Source organism: Oryctolagus cuniculus, chromosome 14 (assembly GCF_051225735.1).
Source record: "Oryctolagus cuniculus isolate XC-2025 breed Fujian yellow rabbit chromosome 14, ASM5122573v1, whole genome shotgun sequence".
In the NCBI taxonomy this organism is placed as follows: Eukaryota; Metazoa; Chordata; class Mammalia; order Lagomorpha; family Leporidae; genus Oryctolagus; species Oryctolagus cuniculus.
Window position 1 is genome coordinate 5,445,684 of NC_142880.1, and position 23,084 is coordinate 5,468,767.

Here is a 23,084-nt window from a genome sequence, read left to right on the forward strand (position 1 = left end):
AGACCGTTCTCGTTTCTGTGTACGCAGGCCTTTCCGTCTGCGCCTCTTTGTCCAGTTCTCTCTGCACTTCCTTCTGTTTCACTTCCCCACAGCCACACAGAGCTCAGTTCAGAAACAGCCTCCTTACAACACCTTCCCAGTCTTGGGCTAGTTTCCTTATTGTCAGCTCACATCACACCCCATAACTTCCTTTCACGGTGCTTATCTCAACTGAAAATTATGTATTTGTGTGATTTTCAGAAAATACACACCTGTCTTTTCTACTCTACTGTGAGTTCCCAGGTGTGATGCACACCTCACTGGACACACCTAGCACCAGCAGAGCTCATACCATATAGTGGGTACTCAATGAAAATGTGTTTAGTAAATGTGTACTAGATAAATAGAAGATTGGTTGACATATAAACTACGGAGTAGATGGTTGGGCTTGTGTTGACTGTAGTTGCCTGGGATGTTTCACAGTGTTTCTCATGGGTACATTGGCAAAAATAAATAAATAAATAAATAAATAGGGACTTTTGATTAATAATAGGTTTACAGTAGTGATTTGCAAAAGTAGAGAAAATAGATCTGCAAAGTAGGTATAAAAAGTAGATTTGCAAAAGTAGAGAAAATAGACCTGTCAATCATGTAAGTCATTATTACTGCCTCCCTAAAATCAGCAGTTAATTATTTTAGAAATTTAAAAATACTCATCACCTTGCCACCAATCATGGTCTCCTTGAAAATAATTTTTACTTATGCCAAATATCTTAGCTTTCAAGCCTGTTATGCTTCATGAGAGCCTTGTTTAAAAATGACTTACCAGCCAGTAGGTTGTTTATGCCCTCCTGTGTGTTTGATCAGAAGCAGCAGTTTGCCTCCCAATCAACGTGAGATTCCCCAGCCGTCAGAGGCACTTCTTTGACAGTGACTGCAAATGACCATTACCTAGGTTCTCCTTGAGGACAAGGCTAGCTTTAAGTGTGATTATCTTTGACGCTGCCGCTTGGATTGATCTCTTCCTTTCTGTCCCCACTGGCACCCTCCTCGATGGAGGCCCCCTGACCTCACTGAGACCACTGATAAATCCTCTTCTCCCTGATCTTTTGTTCATCCTCTCCTACCCCTGCAGTCACAGCCCAACCACTGCTGTACTTACCGGGATACTCCACAAAATTGGTAGAGGAATGGAATTAAAGGAGAGTTCTATTTTGGTGCAAAACGAGCTTTCGAAGTCCGTGCAAACAAAGAGAAAAAAAACTCACAGAAAATTGCATATTATCAAAAAACCATACATGGATTTCAATTTTTTTGTGTGCCCAAATAAATTTAATTCCATTTTTCCAAAACCTTTTTAAAGTGCCTTCTTATCTTAGTCATGCTCCGCCCTACCCAGGGTCTGTAGAATGTCGTCCAAGTGCCTGGCCCAGGCTGCACCGACTCCCACTCCTGGCTCTGCCTGCCCTTGTCAGTTCATCTTCTACTCCTCCCCCTGCAGCTCGCCCACCAAACATGGCCGCTGCTTATCACCACGGGAGCTTTGCTCTTGGAGTTCTTTCCCTCTTTGTTCTGTTGTTCTCATCCACTCCTCTCTCTGTAATCGTCCTAGCTCACCAGAATGACTGCTTCTGAAGTCCAGGATCTGGCGACCAGGCGTCAGTGGTGGTTCAAGCCAGGTCATCTGATACAGAAGCAGATCCATCCTTCATAGTTCTTCCAAGACACTTAATTTTATGCAAACTGTTTAACTTATAAGAGTTTCAACATTCTGTGTCTCATTGATGATCACAGAACATCCAAAAATAAATGCTGCAGGGTCATAATGTGTAGGAACCAGGAGAGATTTGGTCGTAAGGGTTGAGAGGATAGCAAAGGCCAAGGGAGGAGAGTCCAAAAGTACAGGTGTATTTAACTTCGGCATTTTGTTCTCACCTCCTTCTCAGTAACTTTTCATTATGCTCCTGAGGGCAACTCTTTTTTTTTTTTTTTTTTTTTTTTGACAGGCAGAGTGGATAGTGAGAGAGAGAGACAGAAAGAAAGGTCTTCCTTTTGCCGTTGGTTCACCCTCCAATGGCCGCCACAGCTGGCGCACTGCGCTGATCCAAAGGCAGGAGCCAGGTGCTTCTCCTGGTCTCTCATGGGGTGCAGGGCCCAAGCACTTGGGCCATCCTCCACTGCACTCCCTGGCCACAGCAGAGAGCTGGCCTGGAAGAGGGGCAACCGGGACAGAAAATGCGGTGCCCCGACCGGGACTAGAACCCGGTGTGCCGGCGCCGCAAGGCGGAGGATTAGCCTGTTGAGCCAAGGCGCCAGCCTGAGGGCAATTTTTATCCATTTTGTCTCACTGGCTGCCCTATTGTTAACCTTCTCAGTGCCAGCCTATGGCACAACTCCTGATGGTCTGTGTCCCTCTGTGTTTTAATTCCACATGTCTCTGTTCTAACTCATGGCACAGGCACAATATTGGAATTCAACCATATCTTCTTAGTTTCCTATTTTGGTATTGCCAATAGATTTTTTTTTTTTTTAAGATTTATTCATTTATTTGAAAGGTAGTGTTACAAGGAGGCAGAGAAAGAGAGAGAGAGAGAGGGAGGGAGGGAGGAAGGGAGGGAAAGAGAGAGGGAGGGAGGGAGGGAGGGCGAGAGAGAAAGAGAGAGAGTCTTCCATCTGCTGGTTCACTTCCCAGATGGTCGCAATGGCTGGAGCTGTGCCAATCCAAAGCCAAGAGCCGGGAGGGAGCTTCTTCCAGGTCTCCCATGTGAGTACGAGGGCGCAAAGACTTGGGCCATCTTCTACATTCTTTCCCAGATCATAGCAGAGAGCCCTAACAGAAGTGGAGCATCCAGGACTTGAACTGGCGTCCGTATGGGATGCCAGCACTGCAGGCCGTAGCTTTACCCGCTACGCCACAGCGCTGGCCGTGCCAATAGATTTCTTTGCTTTGGTAGAAATTCTTTTGAACCAGAGGAATCAATCTGTACACTGACTGTTCTGGATGGAATTGACTAATGTCTTTCTTTTTTTAAAAAAGATTTATTTTATTTATTTTAAAGACAGAGTTACAGGCCGGCGCCGCGGCTCACTAGGCTAATCCTCTGCCTAGTGGCGCCGGCACACCGGGTTCTAGTCCCGGTCGGGGCGCCGGATTCTGTCCCGGTTGCCCCTCTTCCAGGCCAGCCCTCTGCTGTGGCCAGGGAGTGCAGTGGAGGATGGCCCAGGTGCTTGGGCCCTGCACCCCATGGGAGACCAGGAAAAGCACCTGGCTCCTGGCTCCTGGCTCCTGCCATCGGATCAGCGCGGTGCGCCGGCCGCAGCGCGCTGACCGCGGCGGCCATTGGAGGGTGAACCAACGGCAAAGGAAGACCTTTCTCTCTGTCTCTCTCTCTCTCACTGTCCACTCTGCCTGTCAAAAAAAAAAAAAAAAAAAAAAAAAAAAAAAAAAAAAAAAAAAAAAAAAAAGACAGAGTTACAGAGAGAGGTAGAGACAGAGAGAGAGGTCTTCCATCTGCTGGTTCACTCCCCAGATGGCCGCCATGGCCAGAGCTGAGCCAATCCGAAGTCAGGAGCCAGGAACTTCCTACAGGTCTCCCACGTAGGTGCAGGAGCCCAAGGACTTGGGCCACCCTCCACTGCTTTCCCAGGCCACAGCAGAGAGCTGGATTGGAAGTGGAGTAGCCGGGACTAGAACTGGTACCCATATAAGATGCCGGTGCTTCAGGCCAGGGCCCTAACCCACTGCGTCATAGCACCAACCTCATAATGTCTTTCAATTCATAGACATTTGAGTGTCACAGACAGCCTTTTCATGGACCATCTTTTTTTAACCTAGTGTTACAGGAATTGCCTCTTGGAGAATTCTGGTGTGACAGAGTAGAGATTAGCAAGGTTTAATGGGGTAGGGCATCCGTCAGGACAGATGGGCTTCTCTCCAGATGGATCTGAGAGAGCACGCCCAGTCATTCAGACATGGGCAGGCAAGACTAAGAGAAAGAACACACCTGGTAGGCCAGGGAGACACTCAGCAAAGGACTGGGAGCTGAGCTGAGAGCAATACACCTGCCAGACCAGGTGGGTGTCCCGAGAAAGAGCTGAGGACGCAGCCTGTATTCAGGCTGGGGCTCATAAGGGAGCAGGGTCCATGTGTTCCAGCCATTCCCCCCCTCCCCCACCAGGAGAAAGGGTTTGCTGGTGTGAAAGAAGTAAAATTCCTCTCAAGGTGTTAGACCCAATGTGGGTATCCAGTAGAGCAGACAGAGGGTTCGATTCTCCTGGGGTGCCCTGGGAGAGGCTAGGACTGCCTGTCAAGTTACTGGGATAGGGCAGGACTTTGTAGTGTGAAGTACAGGGCTGCTCCCGAGGTTGCTGCATTGCTTTCCCAAGGTGCTTTGTTTCCTTTAGGCCCCTTTCATGTACATAGGCTGGTTTCTATCTTCCTACCTAACACTAGCATAGTACTACAAATCCAATCTTAACACAATAGGCATTGCTGCTCTTACCCACCAAGGCTAGGGCTCTCCTAATAAGAGGGATATTTGATATAATCAGTCTGTCACATAACTATGAGATTTGGTTGATCCTTTGGAATGTTTTGTATTGGGATTTGATCTGTGGATGGGTGTCTTACTTCTAATAACAGATTTCATTTAAGCTTTAGCATTGCTCATCCAGGCACTAAAGAGCTAGCAAGAGAAACTTGTCTATAGTCATTTGTACTGTTTGGCATTTGAAAGTCATCATGATTGTTCACTTTGGGGATTTTGGTGTTTCATCCCAGATTGGTTAACGGGTGGGTATTTTTTGTCCTCTTCTTTGCTTGTGATCTTTGGAGAGTGGGTCTTCATTTTTGTAAGACCTCCATGTGGAGGAAAAGAAGGATGTCCCAGTAAGATGGAGATGCACAGTGTGACGGAGACCACGGAGGATGAGCTGATGGAGTATCGGTGGCGTTGAATAGCAGGTGCCGTTTTGCAGAATTAGGCTAAAGAATCACTAGCTTGCAGGCTGAACACGATCATAATATGCTGTCCTCCAGAGCGGCTTGAAAACAAAAGCAGCCTCTGCATAACATGAAACGCATCTCACTTCGTTTTCAGGCCTGACTGTGCTCACAGTTTGTTGCTCTTCATCTTTGGTAATCACGCTGCTGTTCGCTCAGCGTTTGTCTTGCTGATTCCAGTTCATGGAAGACAGGCACCCTCTCTTCTGAAGACAAGGCACTCATAGGTGATTGCTGACCTGCTTTGTCCGGCATCATGGGCTTCCTGTCACCTCAAAGGAGGTGAACAGATGCCTGGGTGGGGTCTGCCTAAGCTGGTGTGCTAGGTAGTTTACACATACAGTCTCTGCAAGGTGTGGGCTCTGTGCTTTATGTGGAAGATGTGCATGATCATGACACAGGCTAAAGCTACAAGAAAAGAAGCATATGCCTTCAGTTTTTTTTTTAAGATTATTTATTTGAAAGTCCAAGTTATACGGACAAAGAAGGAGAAGCAGAGAGAGAAAGAGAGACAGAGAAAGTCTTCCATCTACTGGTTCACTTCCCAGTTGGCCGCAATGGCTGGAGCTGTGCTGATCTGGATCTGAAGCCAGGAGCCAGGAGCTTCTTCTGGGTCTCGCATGTGGGTGCAGGGGCCCAAGGACTTGGCCATCTCCTGCTTTCCCAGGCCACAGCAGAGAGCTGGATTGGAAGTGGAGCTGCCAGGACTAGAACTGGCGCCCATATGAGATGCCGGCACTGCAGGTGGTGGCTTTGTCTGCTATGCCACAGCGCCGGCCCCGATGCCTTCAGTTTTACTTGAAGATATGTGTGTGTTTATATGTGTAGGTGAGTCGTGGTCAGATAAGTAATTTTTTCTTGTTATCATCTTTTTAAAAACTTGGCATTATGGAAAATTATAAACATATACAAAAGTATAGATAATAGTATAATGGGCTTATCAACTCATGGCAACCTTATTATTTTTTTTTGATATCTTACCTATTGTGGAATTTTTTAAAAGTCAATCCTACACATCATTTTATATTATCCATAAAACGTAAGTAAGTACCCTCAAAAGGCACAGTCTCTCCATGAATGTTTATAGTTGTTTTATTCAGAACTGCCCCCATTGGAAACAACCCTGGTGTCCGTCACTGAGTGGATGGTTAAATAGCCCTGGGGGTGCACCCTCACAATGCAGTACTGCTCAGTGGTGAAAAGGAACCAATTACTAATATGCTCAGCAACGTGGGTGCATCTCCAGAGAAGTAGGCTGAGTGCAAGAACACAATTCTAAAAGGTAGCATAGTGTGTGATTCAATTTATGTACATTTTCGAAGTGACAGAATTATAGCCTGGACAACAGACTTGTGATTGTCAGGTGCTGGAGGAAATGTAGGCAGGAGGGGAATGGTACACCTATAAAAGGCATCGTGAGGAGACTGATGGCCATGGCATTCTTCACTGGGTCACTGTCAGGGTCTTGGCTGTACTGTGACACTGTAGATTCGCAAGGTGGTACTGTTGGGGGAAACTGGGCAAAGAGTAGGTACAAAAGGTCTCTGTGTCATTTCTTATGGTTGCATATGAATTGAAAATTAGCTCAAAAGTTTAATTTAAAACAGGTCATTACTCTTTTACATGACTGTAATTCTGTTATCACAACTCAAATTAGTAAAATTTCTTAGTATCATTAAGTAAGCAATTTTGTATAAATGTCCCCCACTTCATATGTTTTTTACAGTTTGTTTGAATTAGGATCCAAACAATGTAACAATGTTTACCTGTTAAATTGGTTGACTTAAGACTTTATTTTTAAAATTTTTTTAAAGATTTATTTATTTATTTGAAAGGCAGAGTTACAGAGAGGTAGAGGCAGAAAGAGAGAAAGAGAGAGAGATCTTCCATCTGCTGATTGACTCCCCAATTGGCCGAAATGGCCAGTACTGCACCAATCCAAAGCTAGGAGCCAGGAGCTTCTTCTAGGTCTCCCATGCGGATTCAGGGGTCCAAGCACTTGGGCCATCTTCTACTGCTTTCGCAAGCTGTAACAGAGAGCTGGATTGGAAATGGAGCATCTGAGACTTGAACTGGTGCCCATATGGGATGCTGGCATTGCAGGTGGCAGCTTTACCTGCTGCGTCACAGCACTGGCCCCCAAGACTTTTTACAGTGATACAGTTTCTTGTTCCTCCCATTTTATCTGGTGACTTTTTTGCTGTTGAACAGATTGCTTGTCTGTAGTTATTTTGAAGTCTTAATAATTGTTTTTTTTTTTTCTAATTGTATCTTTCTGGTACCTTCTTCCTTGTAATTTTTATAAACTGATAGTTAGATCTTGAAACTGGATCAAATCTATGTTTGATTTTTTTACAGGAATACATCATAGGTCTTTCTGGGTAAGCACATAATGTCTAGTTATCTCTTTTTGTGATGTTATTGGTCATTCATGATTTATTTATTTATTTATTTATTTATTAAATGTGAATTTACAAAGTGCAACTTTTGTATTGTTGTAGCCCCCACCAACCTCCCTCCCTCCTGCGGCCCTCCCCTCTCCCACTCCCTCTCCCATCCCGCCCTTCATTGAGTTTCATTTTCAATTACCTTCATATACTGAAGATCAACTTAGTATATACTAAGCAAGGATTTCAACAGGCTGCACTCACACAACCGCACAAGGTATAGGGCATTGTTCGACTAGTAGTGTTGTTTTTAAGTTTCATAGTAAAACACATTAAGGACAGAGATCCTACGTGGGGAGCATGTACCCAGTGACTCCCGTTGTTGATTTAACAATTGGCACTCTTATTTATGACGTCAGCAATCACCTGAGACTCTTGCTATGAGCTGTCTAGGCTATGGAAGCCCCTTGAGTTCACCGACTCTGAACTTGTTTAGTCAAGGTCATATCACAGTGGAGGTTCCTTCCTCCCTTCAGAGAAAGGCGCCTCCCTCCTTGATGGCCTGTTCCTTCTGCTGGGGTCTTGTTCACCAGGATCTTTCATTTAGGTCGTTTTTTGCCACCGTGTCATATTCATGATTCTTGATTCTTGATTCTTGATTATTGTCTAGACCCATTAAATCATTAGCGGTTCCAAAATGGTACTTTTCTAATTCTGTCATATGAAGACTGTACTTTCCAGGATCATTTCTATAGTTCGCTAATTCTATCATGTTTTGTGTTAGTTAAAATTCTATAGAGGTGAAGTTTCTCTCCCCAGCTTAGGTACGTGAGGCAGGCGTCCCACAGCAAAGGCAGGATAACGTGTGAATCTTTCCCTTCCCACTCTAGCTTTCAAGATAATGAGATGCTTTTTAGCATCTTCCAAAGGTGACCAGGAATGTTTTCTTTTGTGTGTGTGTACCTTTAGGAACTTGTGGATATAAACCTTTTGGGCACTTCAGTTCATTGTGATGATTAACTTTACGGAAGTTCGGTTTACCTCGTCTCTGCTAGTTAAAATCTCTGTGAGTTGGCCCCCGAGTCATTGTAACACAACCCATGTAGCTTCAGTGGCCTCCTTGCTCCCTGGAATGACAAGGTGCACACTCAGCGGTGACAGTTCCTGCCCAGACGTGGAGTCCGCCACAGACCGTGCCTGGCTGGTTCCTTTGGGAAATGGTAGAGTCTTTATCCAGGTGCTGTGGTCAGAGAGAGAGTGTATGTGACTTTGAGCACCTCCAGTGACCAGCTGCATGACCTTGGGCATGTTGCAAAGGTCTCTGTCTTAATTAACTTAATTAGAGATAATGGTAGCATCTACACAGAGTCAGTGGGGGAGAATAAGTGAGTCAAAACATGTCAAATACTTTGTCTAATGTGTAATAAGCAGTAAATATATTTTGTAATTAATAATGGTCATTTTCCAGGCAAACACATTTTCTTCAGGGATTTTCTCAGTCTAATCATAAAATGGGTCAAATTTAGGGTCTGACCCAACTCCCCTTTTACCCTGGGTTACTACTGAACTCCTGATCTGAGTGCATCTACCCAAGTCTCTGTTTCAGCTGTATGCATGCTTGCTCTCCGTCTTGCTCTTGTTCTTTCTCCTCAAACTTCTGAATTCCAGCACTATATCCTGACTCTCACGGGTCTTAGCATTTGCCTTCATGGGCTGTTTCCACCATAAAAATTGTTTTTGAAAAGATTTATATAATTATTTGAAATGGATAGTTAGAGAGAGAGAGAGATCTTCCATCTGCTGGTTCACTCCCCAAAGGGCCACAATAGCCAGGCCTGGGCCAGGCTGAAGCCAGGATCCCAGAGCTTCATCCTGCTCTCCCACGTGGGTGGCAGGGATCAAACACTTGGACCATCTTCTGCTCCTTCCCCAGGTGCATTAGCAGGGAGCTGGATCAGAAGTGGAGCAGGCGGACACAAACCGGCGCCCGCATGGGATGCTGGGGTTGCAGGAGACAACTTAACCCACTGAGCCACAATGCTGCCTTCCCATAAGAGTATGAAAAATTGTATTTCATAACTGCATTGTTATAAAGATGACTACATTTATATCCTGTTAAAATATTTTCTTTGGGGCTGTCACTCTGGTTCAGCAAGTTAAACAACCACTTGTGACATCAGCATCCTTCTGGTTCAAGTCCTAGGTGTTTCACTTCTCTTGTTAATGCTCCTTGGGAGGCAGCCGAAGATGGCCCAGGTGCTTGAGCCACTGCCACTCAGGTGGGAGTCCAGGGTGGAGTTCCTGGCTTGTGGTGTCAGCCTGGCCGAGACCTGGCCGAGACCTGACTGTGGCCGGCATTTGGGGAGTGAACCAGTGGGTAAGATTCTCTTTCTCTCTCTCCTCCTTTGTCTTTCTCTCCCCACCTCTGTCACTCTGCCCTCTAGTAAATAAATAACTCTTAAAAAATACATTCTTTGTCCTAAAAGTGTATGGTTTTTATTTTTAAAACCAACTGAAACATGTTCATGGGGCTGGTGCTGTGGCATAGCGGGATGCCTGCAGTGCTGGCATCCCACATGGGCGCCGGTTCTAGTCCCAGCTGCTCCACTTCCTGTCCAGCTCTCTGCTATGGCCTGGGAAAGCAGTGGAGGATGGCCCAAGTCCTTGGGCCCCTGTACCCCAGTGGGAAGACCCATAGGAAGCTCCTGGCTCTTGGCTTTGGATCAGCACAACTCTGGCCGTTGCAACCAATTGGTGAGTGAACCAGCAGATGGAAGACCTCTCTCTGCCTCTCCTTCTCTCTATGTGTAACTCTGACTTTCAAATAAATAAATAAATCTTTAAAAAAAAAGAAGCAGCAACATGTTCATGGGTTCCTAAAGCAATAGTGGACCTAGGCACCGTGCCTCCGGTGTCTGCTACTGCCCCCATTGTTTCCTGCTGTCACAGCAGACTGCAGACGCCCAGGCAGGTGTCTCCAGTGTTCATGCCCAGCCAAGTCTTGATCCAGTCAGCTTGTTGGGGACGGGAGGGGCTTTTCCTTTGAGACCTGGCAACTCTGAAAGCCTTGTGTTAGACCCACATCCTCTCTGCTGTGTGGTGTCATTGTGTGCACGTGTGTGCGTACACACAGGTGGGATACCCTTTTCCCCATTGTCTTCTCTGCAAGCCCCTGCTTTCCTTCCAGCTCTGAGGGGGGACAGTTTTGTGCAAAACCCGGCCTGTGTCTCATCTGCTTTTAAATGTATTCTATTTAACACCTGAACTGAACTGTGTGCTTTTAATTTGGAAACCAAGACTTTTTTTTTTCTGATTTCCATATGCCTGGGGAAAGGGGGTACAAGTAAAGGAATAGGGTTGCCCTGGTTGTTTTCCTCTTGAGGTCCCATTGTGCAAGTCCTGAGAGAATCAGGCTCAGTGTTGGTAGGCAGTGGGAGAGGAGGTGCCTGTGCAGTCCACATTTTGCATATCCCAAATACCACCAATTTCATTTTGAAGACTTTGCCATGCCTAAAACATGAACAAATACATTCATTAATTTCAGTGAATTTTATCTTCCTTCCGTGATACGTTTCTCCAGATACGGAAAAAAAAAAAATAACAGAAAGCAAAACTCTTTAGGTACCTTTTGGTGAACAGGTAGCTTTCTGCTCGCAGTGATGTTCAGGAAGCCACTGGGGAAGGATTCGTGGATAATGAGGCTTGATAGGTTGCCTGGTGATTTATAATGATGGCTGCTAAACTGATGATTTAATTGTGCTTCCTCTAGTAATAATCTTAAGTGCTCCAGTGAAGTCCCAGTGATTGGCTTGCTTTTGAGCCCAGTCTCCCTGGAGTCTTTAGGCATCCCTTTCACACAACATCCGATAACTGACTTTCAACGGTTCCTATTTTAAATAATACAAATCAATTAAAACACACAGCTGTTTAACAAAACTTCCCAGTGTTGGCGTAGGTCTCCGTGGGTATTTCCTGATGGCTCATAATGACATCAATTTAGTGCACCTGGAAAGATCCGCATGGCCTGGAAGTGGCTTAATTCTTAAATGACAAGGAAATTAAGAAGGCTTTATGGATGGCGGCGGCTGCTGCCACCGCACAGTCATTGCCAGCTCCCGGCCAGCTCCGTCGTGGTGGAGCTCGTTTGAATGGGACTGCAGGCATCATGTGCTTGTTTTCACTGTAATTCGCCGCTAATTTGTTGGATCTGAGTCTGTGGGTGTTAATTCTGGCCGTTAATAAGTCACTTGAGGAGGCACGATTATGGCAGCACAGTAAATGTCTCCATCATGCAGGCTTTTGGTAGAAGCCTTCAGTGTGCAAATGGCATCAGGTTCTACTGCACTTTCTTGTCTTAGGAAGCGGAAACGTGCTGTCCTGCTTCATCCCCACTCACTCGGGCATCGGAGGGTGGCAGTGACTGTCACCTCCAAGTCTTTATTTTTAGATTGTCAGTCTGTACTTTCATTTGTTGAGTGCGGGTGCTCTGGGTACCACACACTTTCTGTATTTGTTTCTCCATTCTGAAGTGCCTGCTCCATTTTGCTTTTCTTGTTTGGGGGAAAACCACATTTTTATGAATTTTGTTTGTTCGTCACACTCTCTTTACATCAAGAAATATATGAAACTTCTTTCTCACTGTTTTTGGCTGAGTGGTCTATATTTCTCAAATTTGTTGGGCTGTATACCAGAGCATGTAGACAGTCTTAAGACTGGAATACTCTAGGCATTTGGGCAGCATTACTTTCTCATCCATTTTTTACCGTCTCAAGTTTTCTGATGGCTAATTGCTAAGTAAGTGTTCAGATTAATCTAAGTAAAAGGACGGAAAGATTTATTATTTGACTCCTATCTTGTTAAATTAATTTCTAGTAATTTTTGTACTCCATTGGGTCTTCCATGCTGGTGGCAGGGATGCAGTGCTTGAGCCATCATCTGCTGCTTTCCAAGATGCATTAGCAGGAACTGGATCAAAAGCGAAGGCAGCATTGAACCCTAGGCACTCTGCTGTGGGCTGTAGTCATCCCAAGTGCTTAACCCGCTACACCCCAAGCTCCCTTATGCTTTTTTTTAAAAAAAGGATTTATTTATTTATTTGAAAGTCAGAGTTACAGAGGGAACGGGAGAGTCAGAGAGAAAGAGACAGAGACAGAGAGACAGAGATCTTCCATCTGCTGGTTCACTCCCCAGATGACCACAATGGCCAGGGTTGAGCCAGACCAAACCTAGGATCCTGGAACTTCATGAGGTACTACTATGTGGGTGACAGGGGCCCAAGCCCTTGGGCTATCCTCTGCTGCTTTCCCAGGCTGTTAGCAGGGAGCTAGATCAGAAGTGGAGCAGCCAGGGCATGAACTGATGCCCATATGGGATGCCAGCACTGAAGGCAGTGGCTTACCCTGCTGCACCACAACACTGTTTCTGCCACACCTTTTTGTTTTTTAATTTTTTATTTTTGACAGGCAGAGTTAGACAGTGAGAGGGAGACAGAGAGAAAGGTCTTCCTTCCATTGGTTCACCCCCCAAATGACCACTGTGGCTGGTGCTGCACCAATCCGAAGCCAGGAGCCAGGTGCTTCCTCCTGGTCTCCCATGCGGGTGCAGGGCCCAAGCACTTGGGCCATCCTCCACTGCACTCCCGGGCCACAGCAGAGAGCTGGACTGGAAGAGGAGCAACTGGCACTAGAACCTGGGGAGCCGGCACCCCAACTGGGACTAGAACCTCGTGTGCCGGCACCGCAGGCAGAGGATTAGCCTAGTGAGCATGGTGCCGGCCCCCTGCCATACCTTTTAATGAGAGTTCTTAGCACACAGTTCAACAGAATGTGCTCCTTATAAATAACCAGACTATACTGGCATATTTGAGTTTTACTTCTTTAACTTGAAGTTTATTTCAGTATATAATTTAATTTTCTGTGTATAAAGTTAAATGAAAGTAGATCATAGTAAGAAACAAGACTGGGAACAGAAGAGGGCTGGGAGTGTGGGTGGGAGGTCTGGTATGGTGGTAAGAATCACTATGTTCCTAAAGTTGTATTTATGAAATGCATGCAAATTAAAAAAAAAAAAAAAAAAACCGAGAGACTGGACAGCGTTCCTTGTCAAAAGGTTGAGCCTTTTCCATCAGTGTTACTCTTTTGACTCAGCGCATGCCTGGAATTTATTCACGGGTCTCCTTTAAAGAATTTTACCTCATTTCATTGTTCTTTGGAACTTCTATTCCTAAGAAAGGAGCAGCTTATAAATATAAAAATAAAGTAGGATTTTGAATATTTAATAATTAATTTTAATATTACTCATCTTAGCACATTTCATTTTGATAATTACCTACCATCAATTTTTAATTTTTAATAAACATCTTAGTTCTCAAACTTCAAGTTTGAGCTATATTTATGGTCTCCTTTCCAGTTTCTGAGAGAGAGGCGAACTGCAGGTAAAACAGCAGCCAGAGGTAGGTGAGGCCCCCCAGGGGTGTGGCTGGCTGGCAAGCAGGTCGAAGGCCAGGTGGGACCCAGGCTGTGCGGCATACTGACCCGGGCCACTGTGAGTCCCCAGGGCAGGCTGTGTGCTGCTCTCTGCTTTGTCTTATTTTTAATAAATGGTTGCTATACATACATATTCTGCCTTGCAATTATTTTAAGTTTTTCGTGTTATACTTCCTACCCTCTCCAGCTTCTTTTTCTCCCTGTGGTTTTTCTAGGTTCTTTTTCATGCTGGCTGCTACATTTCCCATATTATTCCTGAAATCGTGTATTAGTACAAAAGTTGGCCAATAAATGGAGCTACTGCCAAAACAGGTCAGGTGCCTGCGTGAGTCATTGCCATTGTTCTGTTGTTCGCTGATATTCTTTTTTCCGCGTGTTAATTCAAGTCTCCGTTCCCCTGTCCAACCTGAATTTCAACAACATTTCACTGTACTATAATAATAATGCCAACCTACACCATAACCATCAAAACATGTGAATAAGAACTAAATGATGGAGGGGAGAAGAATATCTAGGGAAGTTTCTAGTCTTTCTAGAGCAACAAATAAAATTTAAAGCCATTAAATACATTGTTTCTGCCCTGTGGGATGAAGCAAAAGAGGTTTTTTTTTTTTTTTCCGGGGTGGAACAAATATTTTCTTGTACCCAGGATCTTCAGAAAGTTCACGGAAAGCATGTATTATGAAAAACTGCACAGTTCTAGGTGTTGTTGAACCAAAAAATTCTTATCTTGTAATTCTATTTTCTATGAACTTGTTGAAACATCCCTATACTAAATTCTAGGCAGATCATTTTACAAATACAAGAAAAATAGTGGTCTCTTTTACAGCTACTATTTACGCTGACACTAGATGAGGAGGGGGCTGTTCCCTTGTCCTTGCGAGAGATGGTGTTGTCCTCTGTGTGCCAAAGAGTACAGCGGCAGGGTGCAGCTGTGTGAGAGAGCTACAGCGATGCACTCTGTAGGGGCGACCCTGGAATGGGCCCTCCTTGCTGGTCACATTCAGCCTGCAGAAGTATTATAGGAGCTCTGAAATGTTTCAGATTTGATGTCTTAGGACTGGGTGTGTGCCCCACGGTTCCTCAACGATGCCTCCCTTCCCTGTTGCCTCATCCCTTGTCTATTTCACTTACTTGTTTGGCCTCCCGTCTTCCAATGCACTTGCGTGTGCCTGTTGGTAAGACACAAAGAAAGTGCTTGGAGAGTCTGTGTGATGGTGGATGCTTGCACCTCAGTAAGTCATCTTGAACTGTACTGAAGAAAAATGGCATCACATGGACTTAAAAAATTTAATAGCCATTATGTTTTGCTGATTGATAAAGTAATATGTTATAACAGGCACTCAGCATAGCAGTTAAGATGCAAGTTAGGTGCTGGCGTCGTGGTATGGCAGGTAAAGGCACTGCCTGTGACACTGACATCCCATATGGATGTTGGTTCAAGTCCCGGCAGCTCCACTTACAATACAGCTGCCTGCTAATTGGCTGGAAAGAGCAGTGGAAGACAGCTCAAGTGTGTGGGCCCCAGCCACCCCTGTGGGAGACTTGAATGAAGCTCCTGACTTCCGGCTTTGGTTTGGTCTAGCCCTGGCTGTTCCGGCCATCTGGGAAGTGGATGGAAGATCTCTTTCTCACCCTCTCTCTCCCTCTCTCTGAGTTGCAAATTAAATTTTTAAAATCTTCACACACACACACAAAATGTCAGTTAGGATGTTGACATCCCACATTGTAGTGCCTGAGGTTGTGACTTAGCTGTGTTCCTGACCCCAGCTTCCTGCTAATGCAGACCCTGGGAGGCAGCAGTCGTGGTTCAAGTCACTGAGTTCCTGCTCCTGGTTTCAGCCCTCTGGCTGTTGCAGGCATTTGGGGAGCGAATCAGTAGATGGGCTCTCTCTCTCTCTCATTCTAGTTTATGCAATTCTCAGATTCTTTGCGATACATTCTTGTAAGTGAAATGGTGAAAACAGTATTCCGTTTTCAAAGGTTTGTTGTATATTGCCTTGTTAATCTCAGAAAGAGGATGCTGCTTCCTCCCATGCCCCTACATGCTGATTGATAGGGGTCCTCTTCAGTCTCCTTACTGTGTGGCAACCCTATGTCAGCCAGATTTCTGATTGGAGTCACATGCAAACAAACAGTTTTCCCCTGAAATTATTGATGGATAGCTGCAGTGCAGGTTTTGCTTGCTGTTGGTTGACACATGCGTTTGAGACACTGGGACAGTTGACCTTGTGTCAGAATCAGAGGTTCTGACTCATAGTTTTCCGAGTCTGGTCTTTCTGCTGTGCAGAGGCAGTCTGCAGGAGTGCCTGCCAGCAGGAGAGGGGGGTTTTCTTTGTAAAATTCATTAGATTTGCACAAATGATTGAGCATGGCTTCATGGACGCCTTTAAGCATGGAAGACGGGGTGTTAGATTGTAAGATGTTTGTGAGCTATCAGTCATCCTCTTGATGATAAGAATATGTGAGTAAGCTGTGTGTGAATAGACTCGTCAGGATGAGGTCACTTGAATAAACCCCCACCTCCAGTTAGAGCATTAGCTTTTGAATACCTTTAAAATAGCCATTTGGGTCCTGAAGCAAGTCCCTGGAAATGACAGGTTTGAGTTGCTCCTCCTGGCGGGAATTGGCCACTAGATTAATTTACTCTAAACAGAACCAGATCGTTACCATAAAGGTGGATGCTTTATTGTCAGACACTAACCCACTGTTGGTGGGAATGCAAACTGGTCAAGCCACTATGGAAGTCAGTCTGGAGATTCCTCAGAAACCTGAAGATAACCCTACCATTCGACCCAGCCATCCCACTCCTTGGAATTTACCCAAAGGAATTTAAATTGGCAAACAAAAAAGCGGTCTGCAGCCTAATGTTTATTGCAGCTCAATTCACAATAGCTAAGACCTGGAACCAACCTAAATGCCCATCAACGATAGACTGGATAAAGAAATTATGGGATATGTACTCTTTAGAATACTATACCGCAGTAAGAAACAACGAAATCCAGTCATTTGCAACAAAATGGAGGAATCTGGAACACATCATGCTGAGTGAAATAAGCCAGTCCCAAAGGGACAAATACCATATGTTCTCCCTGATCGGTGACGACTGACTGAACACCAAGAGGGAAACCTGTTGGAGTGAGGTGGACACTATGGGAAACGGTGGCTTGATCAGCATAGCCCTGACTGTTAATGAACAACTTAATACATCATCCCTCTTAGTAGTTTTTTTATCTGTTCTACTTAATATGACTGGTTTAGTTCTGTAATTGATGCACAGTTATTCTTAAGTGTTGAAAATTAACTGAAATGTGATCCCTGTTGAACATGGGAGTGGGAATGGGAGAGGGAAGAGATGTATAATTTGGGACATGCTCAGGCTGACTTGCCCCAAGTGGTGGAGTTGGAAGCATACCAGGGGATTCCAATTCAATCCCATCGAGGTGGCATGTACCAATGCCATCTCACTGTTCCAGGTGATCAATTTCAGTTCACAGTTGGTCATGGTGGAGGGACTGGGAGTCAAAGGGAGCACATAGACAAGTCTAGTACCTGCTAACGCTAACCGATGGAGTAAATAAAGGAGAGAGTGATCCAACATGGGAAGTGAGATACTCAGCAGACTCATAGAATGGCAGATGTCCTAAATAGCACTCTGGCCTCAGAATCAGCCCTAAAGGCATTCGGATCTGGCTGAAAAGCCCATGAGAGTATTTCAGGCATGGAAAGCCAAGACACTCTGGCAAAAGATCTCTGTGAGTGAGATCCCAGTGGAAAGAACAGGTCTTCAAAGAAGGAGGTACCTTTCTCTGAAGGGAGGAGAGAACCTCCACTTTGACTATGACCTTGTCTAAACAAGATAAGAGTCGGAGAACTCAGAGGGCTTCCATAGCCTTGGAAACTCATGACTGGAGCATAGAGAGATTACTGATGCCATAGACAAGAGTGTCAATTGGTAAAGTCAACAACAGGAGTCACTGTGCACTTACTCCTCATGTAGGATCTCTGTCCTTAATGTGCTGTGCATTGAGATTTAATGCTATAACGAGTACTCAAACAATATATTTCACTTTGTGTTTCTATGGGGGGGCAAACTGTTGAAATCCTTACTTAATGCATACTAAACTGACCTTCTGTAAAAAAAAGAAAAAGAAAAAGAAATTATCAATTCCCAACTTGACTCTCACTGGGATTAAACATGACAATAGGTCTGCTCTGATTTCATCATCATTTAAAAAAATCATCTATTATTTTTCACTTTATGTTTCTGTGTGGGAGCAAACTGTTGAAATCCTTACTTAATGTATACTAAGCTGATCTTCTGTATATTAAGATAATCGAAAATGAATCTTGATGCGAATGGAAGGGGAGAGGGAGTGGGAAAGGGGAGGGTTGTGGGTGGGAGGGACGGTATGGGGGGGAAGCCATTGTAATCCATATGTCGTATTTTGGAAATTTATATTCATTAAATAAAAGTTAAAAAAAAAACTATGAAATTGATTGGAAGTAACGTTAAAATGTAGGGTAGAATGCAACTGTGTTTTACAGCCTCTTACGAGTAGAATTTATCCTGTCTAGAAGTTGTTCCTGCAACATTAGCAGATATTAGGGATAGTTGGGCATTCTTCTGTGCACTTCACACAAATTGTCCCACTGGGACTCTGAGTACCCTTATGAGGTTCAAACTGCTCTCTGTGTTTCAGGGAGGGGTAAGCTGAGATGCAAGGAAGTTAAATGACCTTCTGAAGGTCACACACCTACAAAACAACAGGGTCAGAGTTGTAGCTCAGACAGCCGAGCTTGAGAGCCCACGTCCCACGTCCGCTACGTTTGTCCTGCTCCTGCGACGCTAAGCTTATTCTCCCGGCAGTATCCATATAAAGATGTTGTATTCAAGTGGATCTGTCAAGGTTTGGGTAACAAACCCCTTTGAGAATCAGATGGAAACTCTGCAATGTTTTCCCGAGATGCATCAAGTTCTGCAGCCCTAGTCAGGGCTCTCCTGAACCTCGACGGGACATCAAGTCCTAGGAACGCTAGTAGCTCTGGTGGATTAGCAAGTAGGTAGAGAAGTTCCATTTCCCCTGCCTCCTGTGCCTTGCTGTAGTGCAGTCGCTGCAAGGCAAGAGCACGGTTCTCTGCCCGCTCTGGCAGAACACACTGTGTCTGAAGCACTCCAGTGTGGCCAGTCTCCGGGGACCTCTGAGAGGCTGGTGTCACCAGCTTTGTGTTGGCACGGGCTGGGAACCCACTTCGCTGCCGTGAACTGCAGCAGCGCAGTGTGGCTCAGGGGCCAGCTGCAGTAGAGGCAGCCAGAACAGGGTCCTTCGTACCCTGATTTAGGTAACTAAATGAAGAGCTTTGTAGATAGTTCTCATTCAGAAGAAGGCTTGAAAAATTGAAACTTTTGGTTCTGAAATTCCTTCCTCCAGAGAAGCCTTTGGTTGGGATGACAATTAGATGTGCTGTTTATCATGGAGTCGCATTGACAGATTGCAGGTGGAATGTCCCAAGACCACGATGGCAGAGGTAGGCTGTCTGGCCTCAGTGACAGTGGGCCTCCCCAATGCTTTGCTCTGAGTCCTGCCTTTAACAGTTGCATTCTACAATCCAACGTTGTTACAGGGCCTTGACTGAACCTATAGCTTCCCACTGAGGTATAGACACAGCCTTACAGACCCTACAATATATCTAGAATGAGATGGTATAAACCTTGTCATCACTTTTCTAAACTCCTTGTTGATGGGATGCATGTCTAATCAGCTTCTTCTAATCAGTGTGCTCTTTTCCTGCCAGGCCTTCTCTCCCACCCCAGTTCAAGCCTTATCCAGTCTCTGATAAGCAAGGCTGCAGTGGCTGCCCCTCACACCCTCACACGGCATTCACCCTCCTCAAACGTAGGCTTGCTCACGCAAAGCCAGTGTAGAACCTCTCACAGGGGACATTCAGAACTGTCAGTGCCTCAGACCTTGGAAGGTTGCTCTGCAAATTCAATCCAAGGTTCCTAAAACATTCCTCCTCCCCCGCTATCTTCCAGACTTCATGCAATCAGACTGCTTGTAACCAGTTAAGGGAGTGAACAAATTTAAGAGTGTATGTTGCAAAATGATGAGTCCATCTCATAGAGAGAAATAATCAGTAAAATTTTCCAAATTTTAAACATTTTATTCAGTTTCTTCAGATGCATGTTGGACATCAATTTCTTTTGTCAGGAATGGCTGACTGATCAATGATTTTCTTGAATAAGTGGAGGATTCTTCCCCTTGGACTTCAATTTAAGGGAATTAAGTTATGACTTTCTGCACGTTTGACCAAATGTTTTGTGCATTGATCAAGATGACTATGCCTATAGGTGTGAGCATAGGAGAACTCTCTTCTTAGAATAGGTCTGTCTTCTATATGATGCTATAGTCACATTATTGTCATTTCATGTGCACCTAGCTCAGGAAATCATTGTGTCAGCTGATTTAAATTTCATACTGGTTTTAGCAAAGCCCCCCCCCCACCATGTGAGTGTAGGAATCTCAGGGCCATTCCTGTTGTGTGTTAGGGCATAGGGAGAATGGGGGTATATTTGGAGGAGACCATGTACAGTAGATGGGTCTTTGGATCCATCCCCGTACTTCAATCAGAGTACCTCACCTCTGATATTCTCCTCTCTTGGGATTTCTTACAGTGTCTCATTTGCAAAAGTGTTCTCCTACTTTAAGGTGTTTGTAAATATCTGAACTAGTGGGCATATTGCCTAGATAAAATTCAGAAGACTGTTGAATTAAAGTGGATTTTAGTGTCCAGATGTGAGATGCGTCAGGTCTATCTTTTGAAATAGTTGAACCAGGATTATTTAAGTCCATATTGTTTCTAAGATATTTCTTGGGGAAAAGCAACAGCAACAGAAAACCTCTGCGGTCTTCACTGATCAGTATGGCCAGGCTGAACTCTGTGCCTACCAAAGGGGCTTTGTTGAGTCCTTGAATGAAACAGTTCTTACATCCATGGCCTTGGATGCTGGATATTGCAGAAGTCTTTCTTTCAAACGGAGGCAGCTTCTAACAGAAACAGTAGGGCCTAGGAGGAAGGTGACTTGGAAGTGTTTGACACTGGCTGTCCACCCTGACAGACCCTAAAGGCCACTGGGTGTCACCCAGGTGGAGCATCCTCAGAATCAGAAAGTATAGCTGGTTAACCTGGAAGCTCTGGATCCCGGTCTCCGTGGGTGCCAGTGGTGACGCCCATGCTCCTGCGTCTACACCAACCCAGCTTGCTTGCACCTTAGACAGAGATAACCCACCTGTGCACACACCAGGAACTCCGGGAAATTACTCAGACATCCCCTCTTCTGGACTCGTTGACTATCTGCTTTCACTGTTGTCTCATTTCTCCCTGGCTTCATGCACTTCGCTTTGTGACCCTGGTGTTGACCCCTCTGCTCCTGTGACTTTGTTACTTAAAAAGTGGTTGTCATCTTCGTCTTCATCTTCATCTTCTTCTTCATCTTTACCTTAACCATCTTTTTTAAAAAGTTTATTTATTTGAAACTCAGAATTAAGTGACAGAAGGAGAGACAGAGAGATCTTCATCTGCTGGTTCAATCCCCAGATGGCCACAATGTCCAGGGCTGGGCTGGGCCGGGCTGAAGCCAGAAGCCAGAAGCTTCTTCCGGATCTCCCACTTGGGTAACAGAGGTTCAAACGCTTGAGCCATCTTCTGCTTTTCCCAAGCCATTAGCAGAGAGCTGGGTCAGAAATGGAGCAGCAGGAACATGAACTGGCGCCCATGTGGGATGCTGGCGCTGCAGGCTGAGGCTTTACCCTCTGTGCCACAGCATCTGCAAGAGTGCTCTTCTCCATGCACACACCTTCAGTCTCTCTTGCCAGCTTGGCCTTGGTCTTGTTTCTCTGTATTTTCTGTCTGGTTCTGGCTGGCAGGCAAGCAACCCTCTATCCCCGTACCATCACACACCCTTTTCAGCCAGGATTGGACAGAGACTAAAGAAATTTTCAATATAATATGACCAAGCAGTCTCTGAGAAGGCAGGTTTTCTGAACCAGGCTGCTTTAGGAGGGCTGTGAATTTCTGAGTGATGGTTATACCTCTCCAGGTAATAAACTACAGGTCATCGAGGGTCAACTTAAAGATTAAGGTGTTAGATAGTAAGTTTACCAGTCAGGCTCTTAGTTAATTCTTAGAAGCAGAAATTGGGATGTCTGGTAGAGAAAAGAGAAGAAGATACTAGATAAGTTGAATCCCATACACTGCGCTCCCCCAACTACCCCGGCCCCCAACTGCTTTTCAGTTGAAGATTTCCCCCTCCTCAGCTCTCCCTTTCTTACACAAAGAGGCAAAGGGCAAGTGTGCAGACTCGTTCTGGGTCTCCCACGTGGGTGGCAGAGATCCAGTTCCTTGAGCCATCACGGACCTCACCTCTCAAGGTGTGGATTAGCAGGAAGCTAAAATTGGTAGCAGAACTGGAACTCAGACTCAGGCCTGCTGATATGGTCTGCTAAGAGGCATCTAACCGCTGGGTCAAATGCCTACCCCTCCTGGCTGATTTGGCTTGGCATTATGTTTTGCATTTATTTCATTAAATTTGTTCATGCATATTTTATTCTTTTTGAATATATTATAAGGTGAATTATTAATTTCATTTTCAGATTGTTTGCTGTTACTGTATAAATATAACTAATTTTTTGTATTGATATTGTAACCTACAACTTTGCTGAACTCAATTGTTAGCTCTAATAGTTATCTTGTGAATTTCTTAGAATTTTCTATATTCAAGATCATGTCATTATGGCATGTCTTAATTTTTTTAAAGATTTATTTGTTTATTTGAAAGGCAGAGTTAGAGAGAGACAGAGAAAGAGAGAGAGTAGAGAGAGGTCCTCCGTCTGCTGGTTCACTCTCTAGATGGCCGCAACAGGAAGAGCTGCACCAATCCAAAGCCAGCAGCCAGGAGCTTCCTCTGGGTCTCCCATGCGGGCACAGGAGCCTAAGGACTGGGCCATCTTGTACTTCTTTCCCAGGCCATAGCAGAGAACTGGATCAGAAGTGGAGCATCTGGGACTTGAACTGGTGCTCATATGGAATGCTGTCACTGTAGGCGGCGGTTCTACCCGCTATGCCAACAGCGCCGGCTCCAGTGTTTGATGGCCCAGAAAATACAGTTAGGATCATGTTACCTGAAAAAGAGATTGTTGAAAGAACCATAATTCTCTCCTTATTTCAGCT

At 45.0% G+C, this 23,084-nt stretch overlaps 1 protein-coding gene across 49 annotated transcripts in view; it reads left to right on the plus strand.

The window, feature by feature from the left end:
• Positions 1 to 23,084, plus strand: part of ATG10 (autophagy related 10) — a 271,675-nt gene that overhangs the window by 184,675 nt on the left and 63,916 nt on the right. For 14 of the 49 annotated variants that reach the window (XM_089312938.1, XM_089312939.1, XM_070056364.2 and 11 more), the window contains one exon: positions 2,672 to 2,743. The exons of 28 other annotated variants lie outside the window; for them this stretch is intronic. In XM_089312938.1, the coding sequence (XP_089169064.1) occupies positions 2,672 to 2,743 (72 nt within the window). Of the gene's footprint in view, positions 1 to 1,114; positions 1,433 to 2,671; positions 2,744 to 14,068; positions 14,166 to 23,084 lie in introns of those variants that run through there. 7 more of the 49 variants (XR_016220371.1, XR_016220382.1, XR_016220384.1 and 4 more) reach the window with 2 other exon arrangements.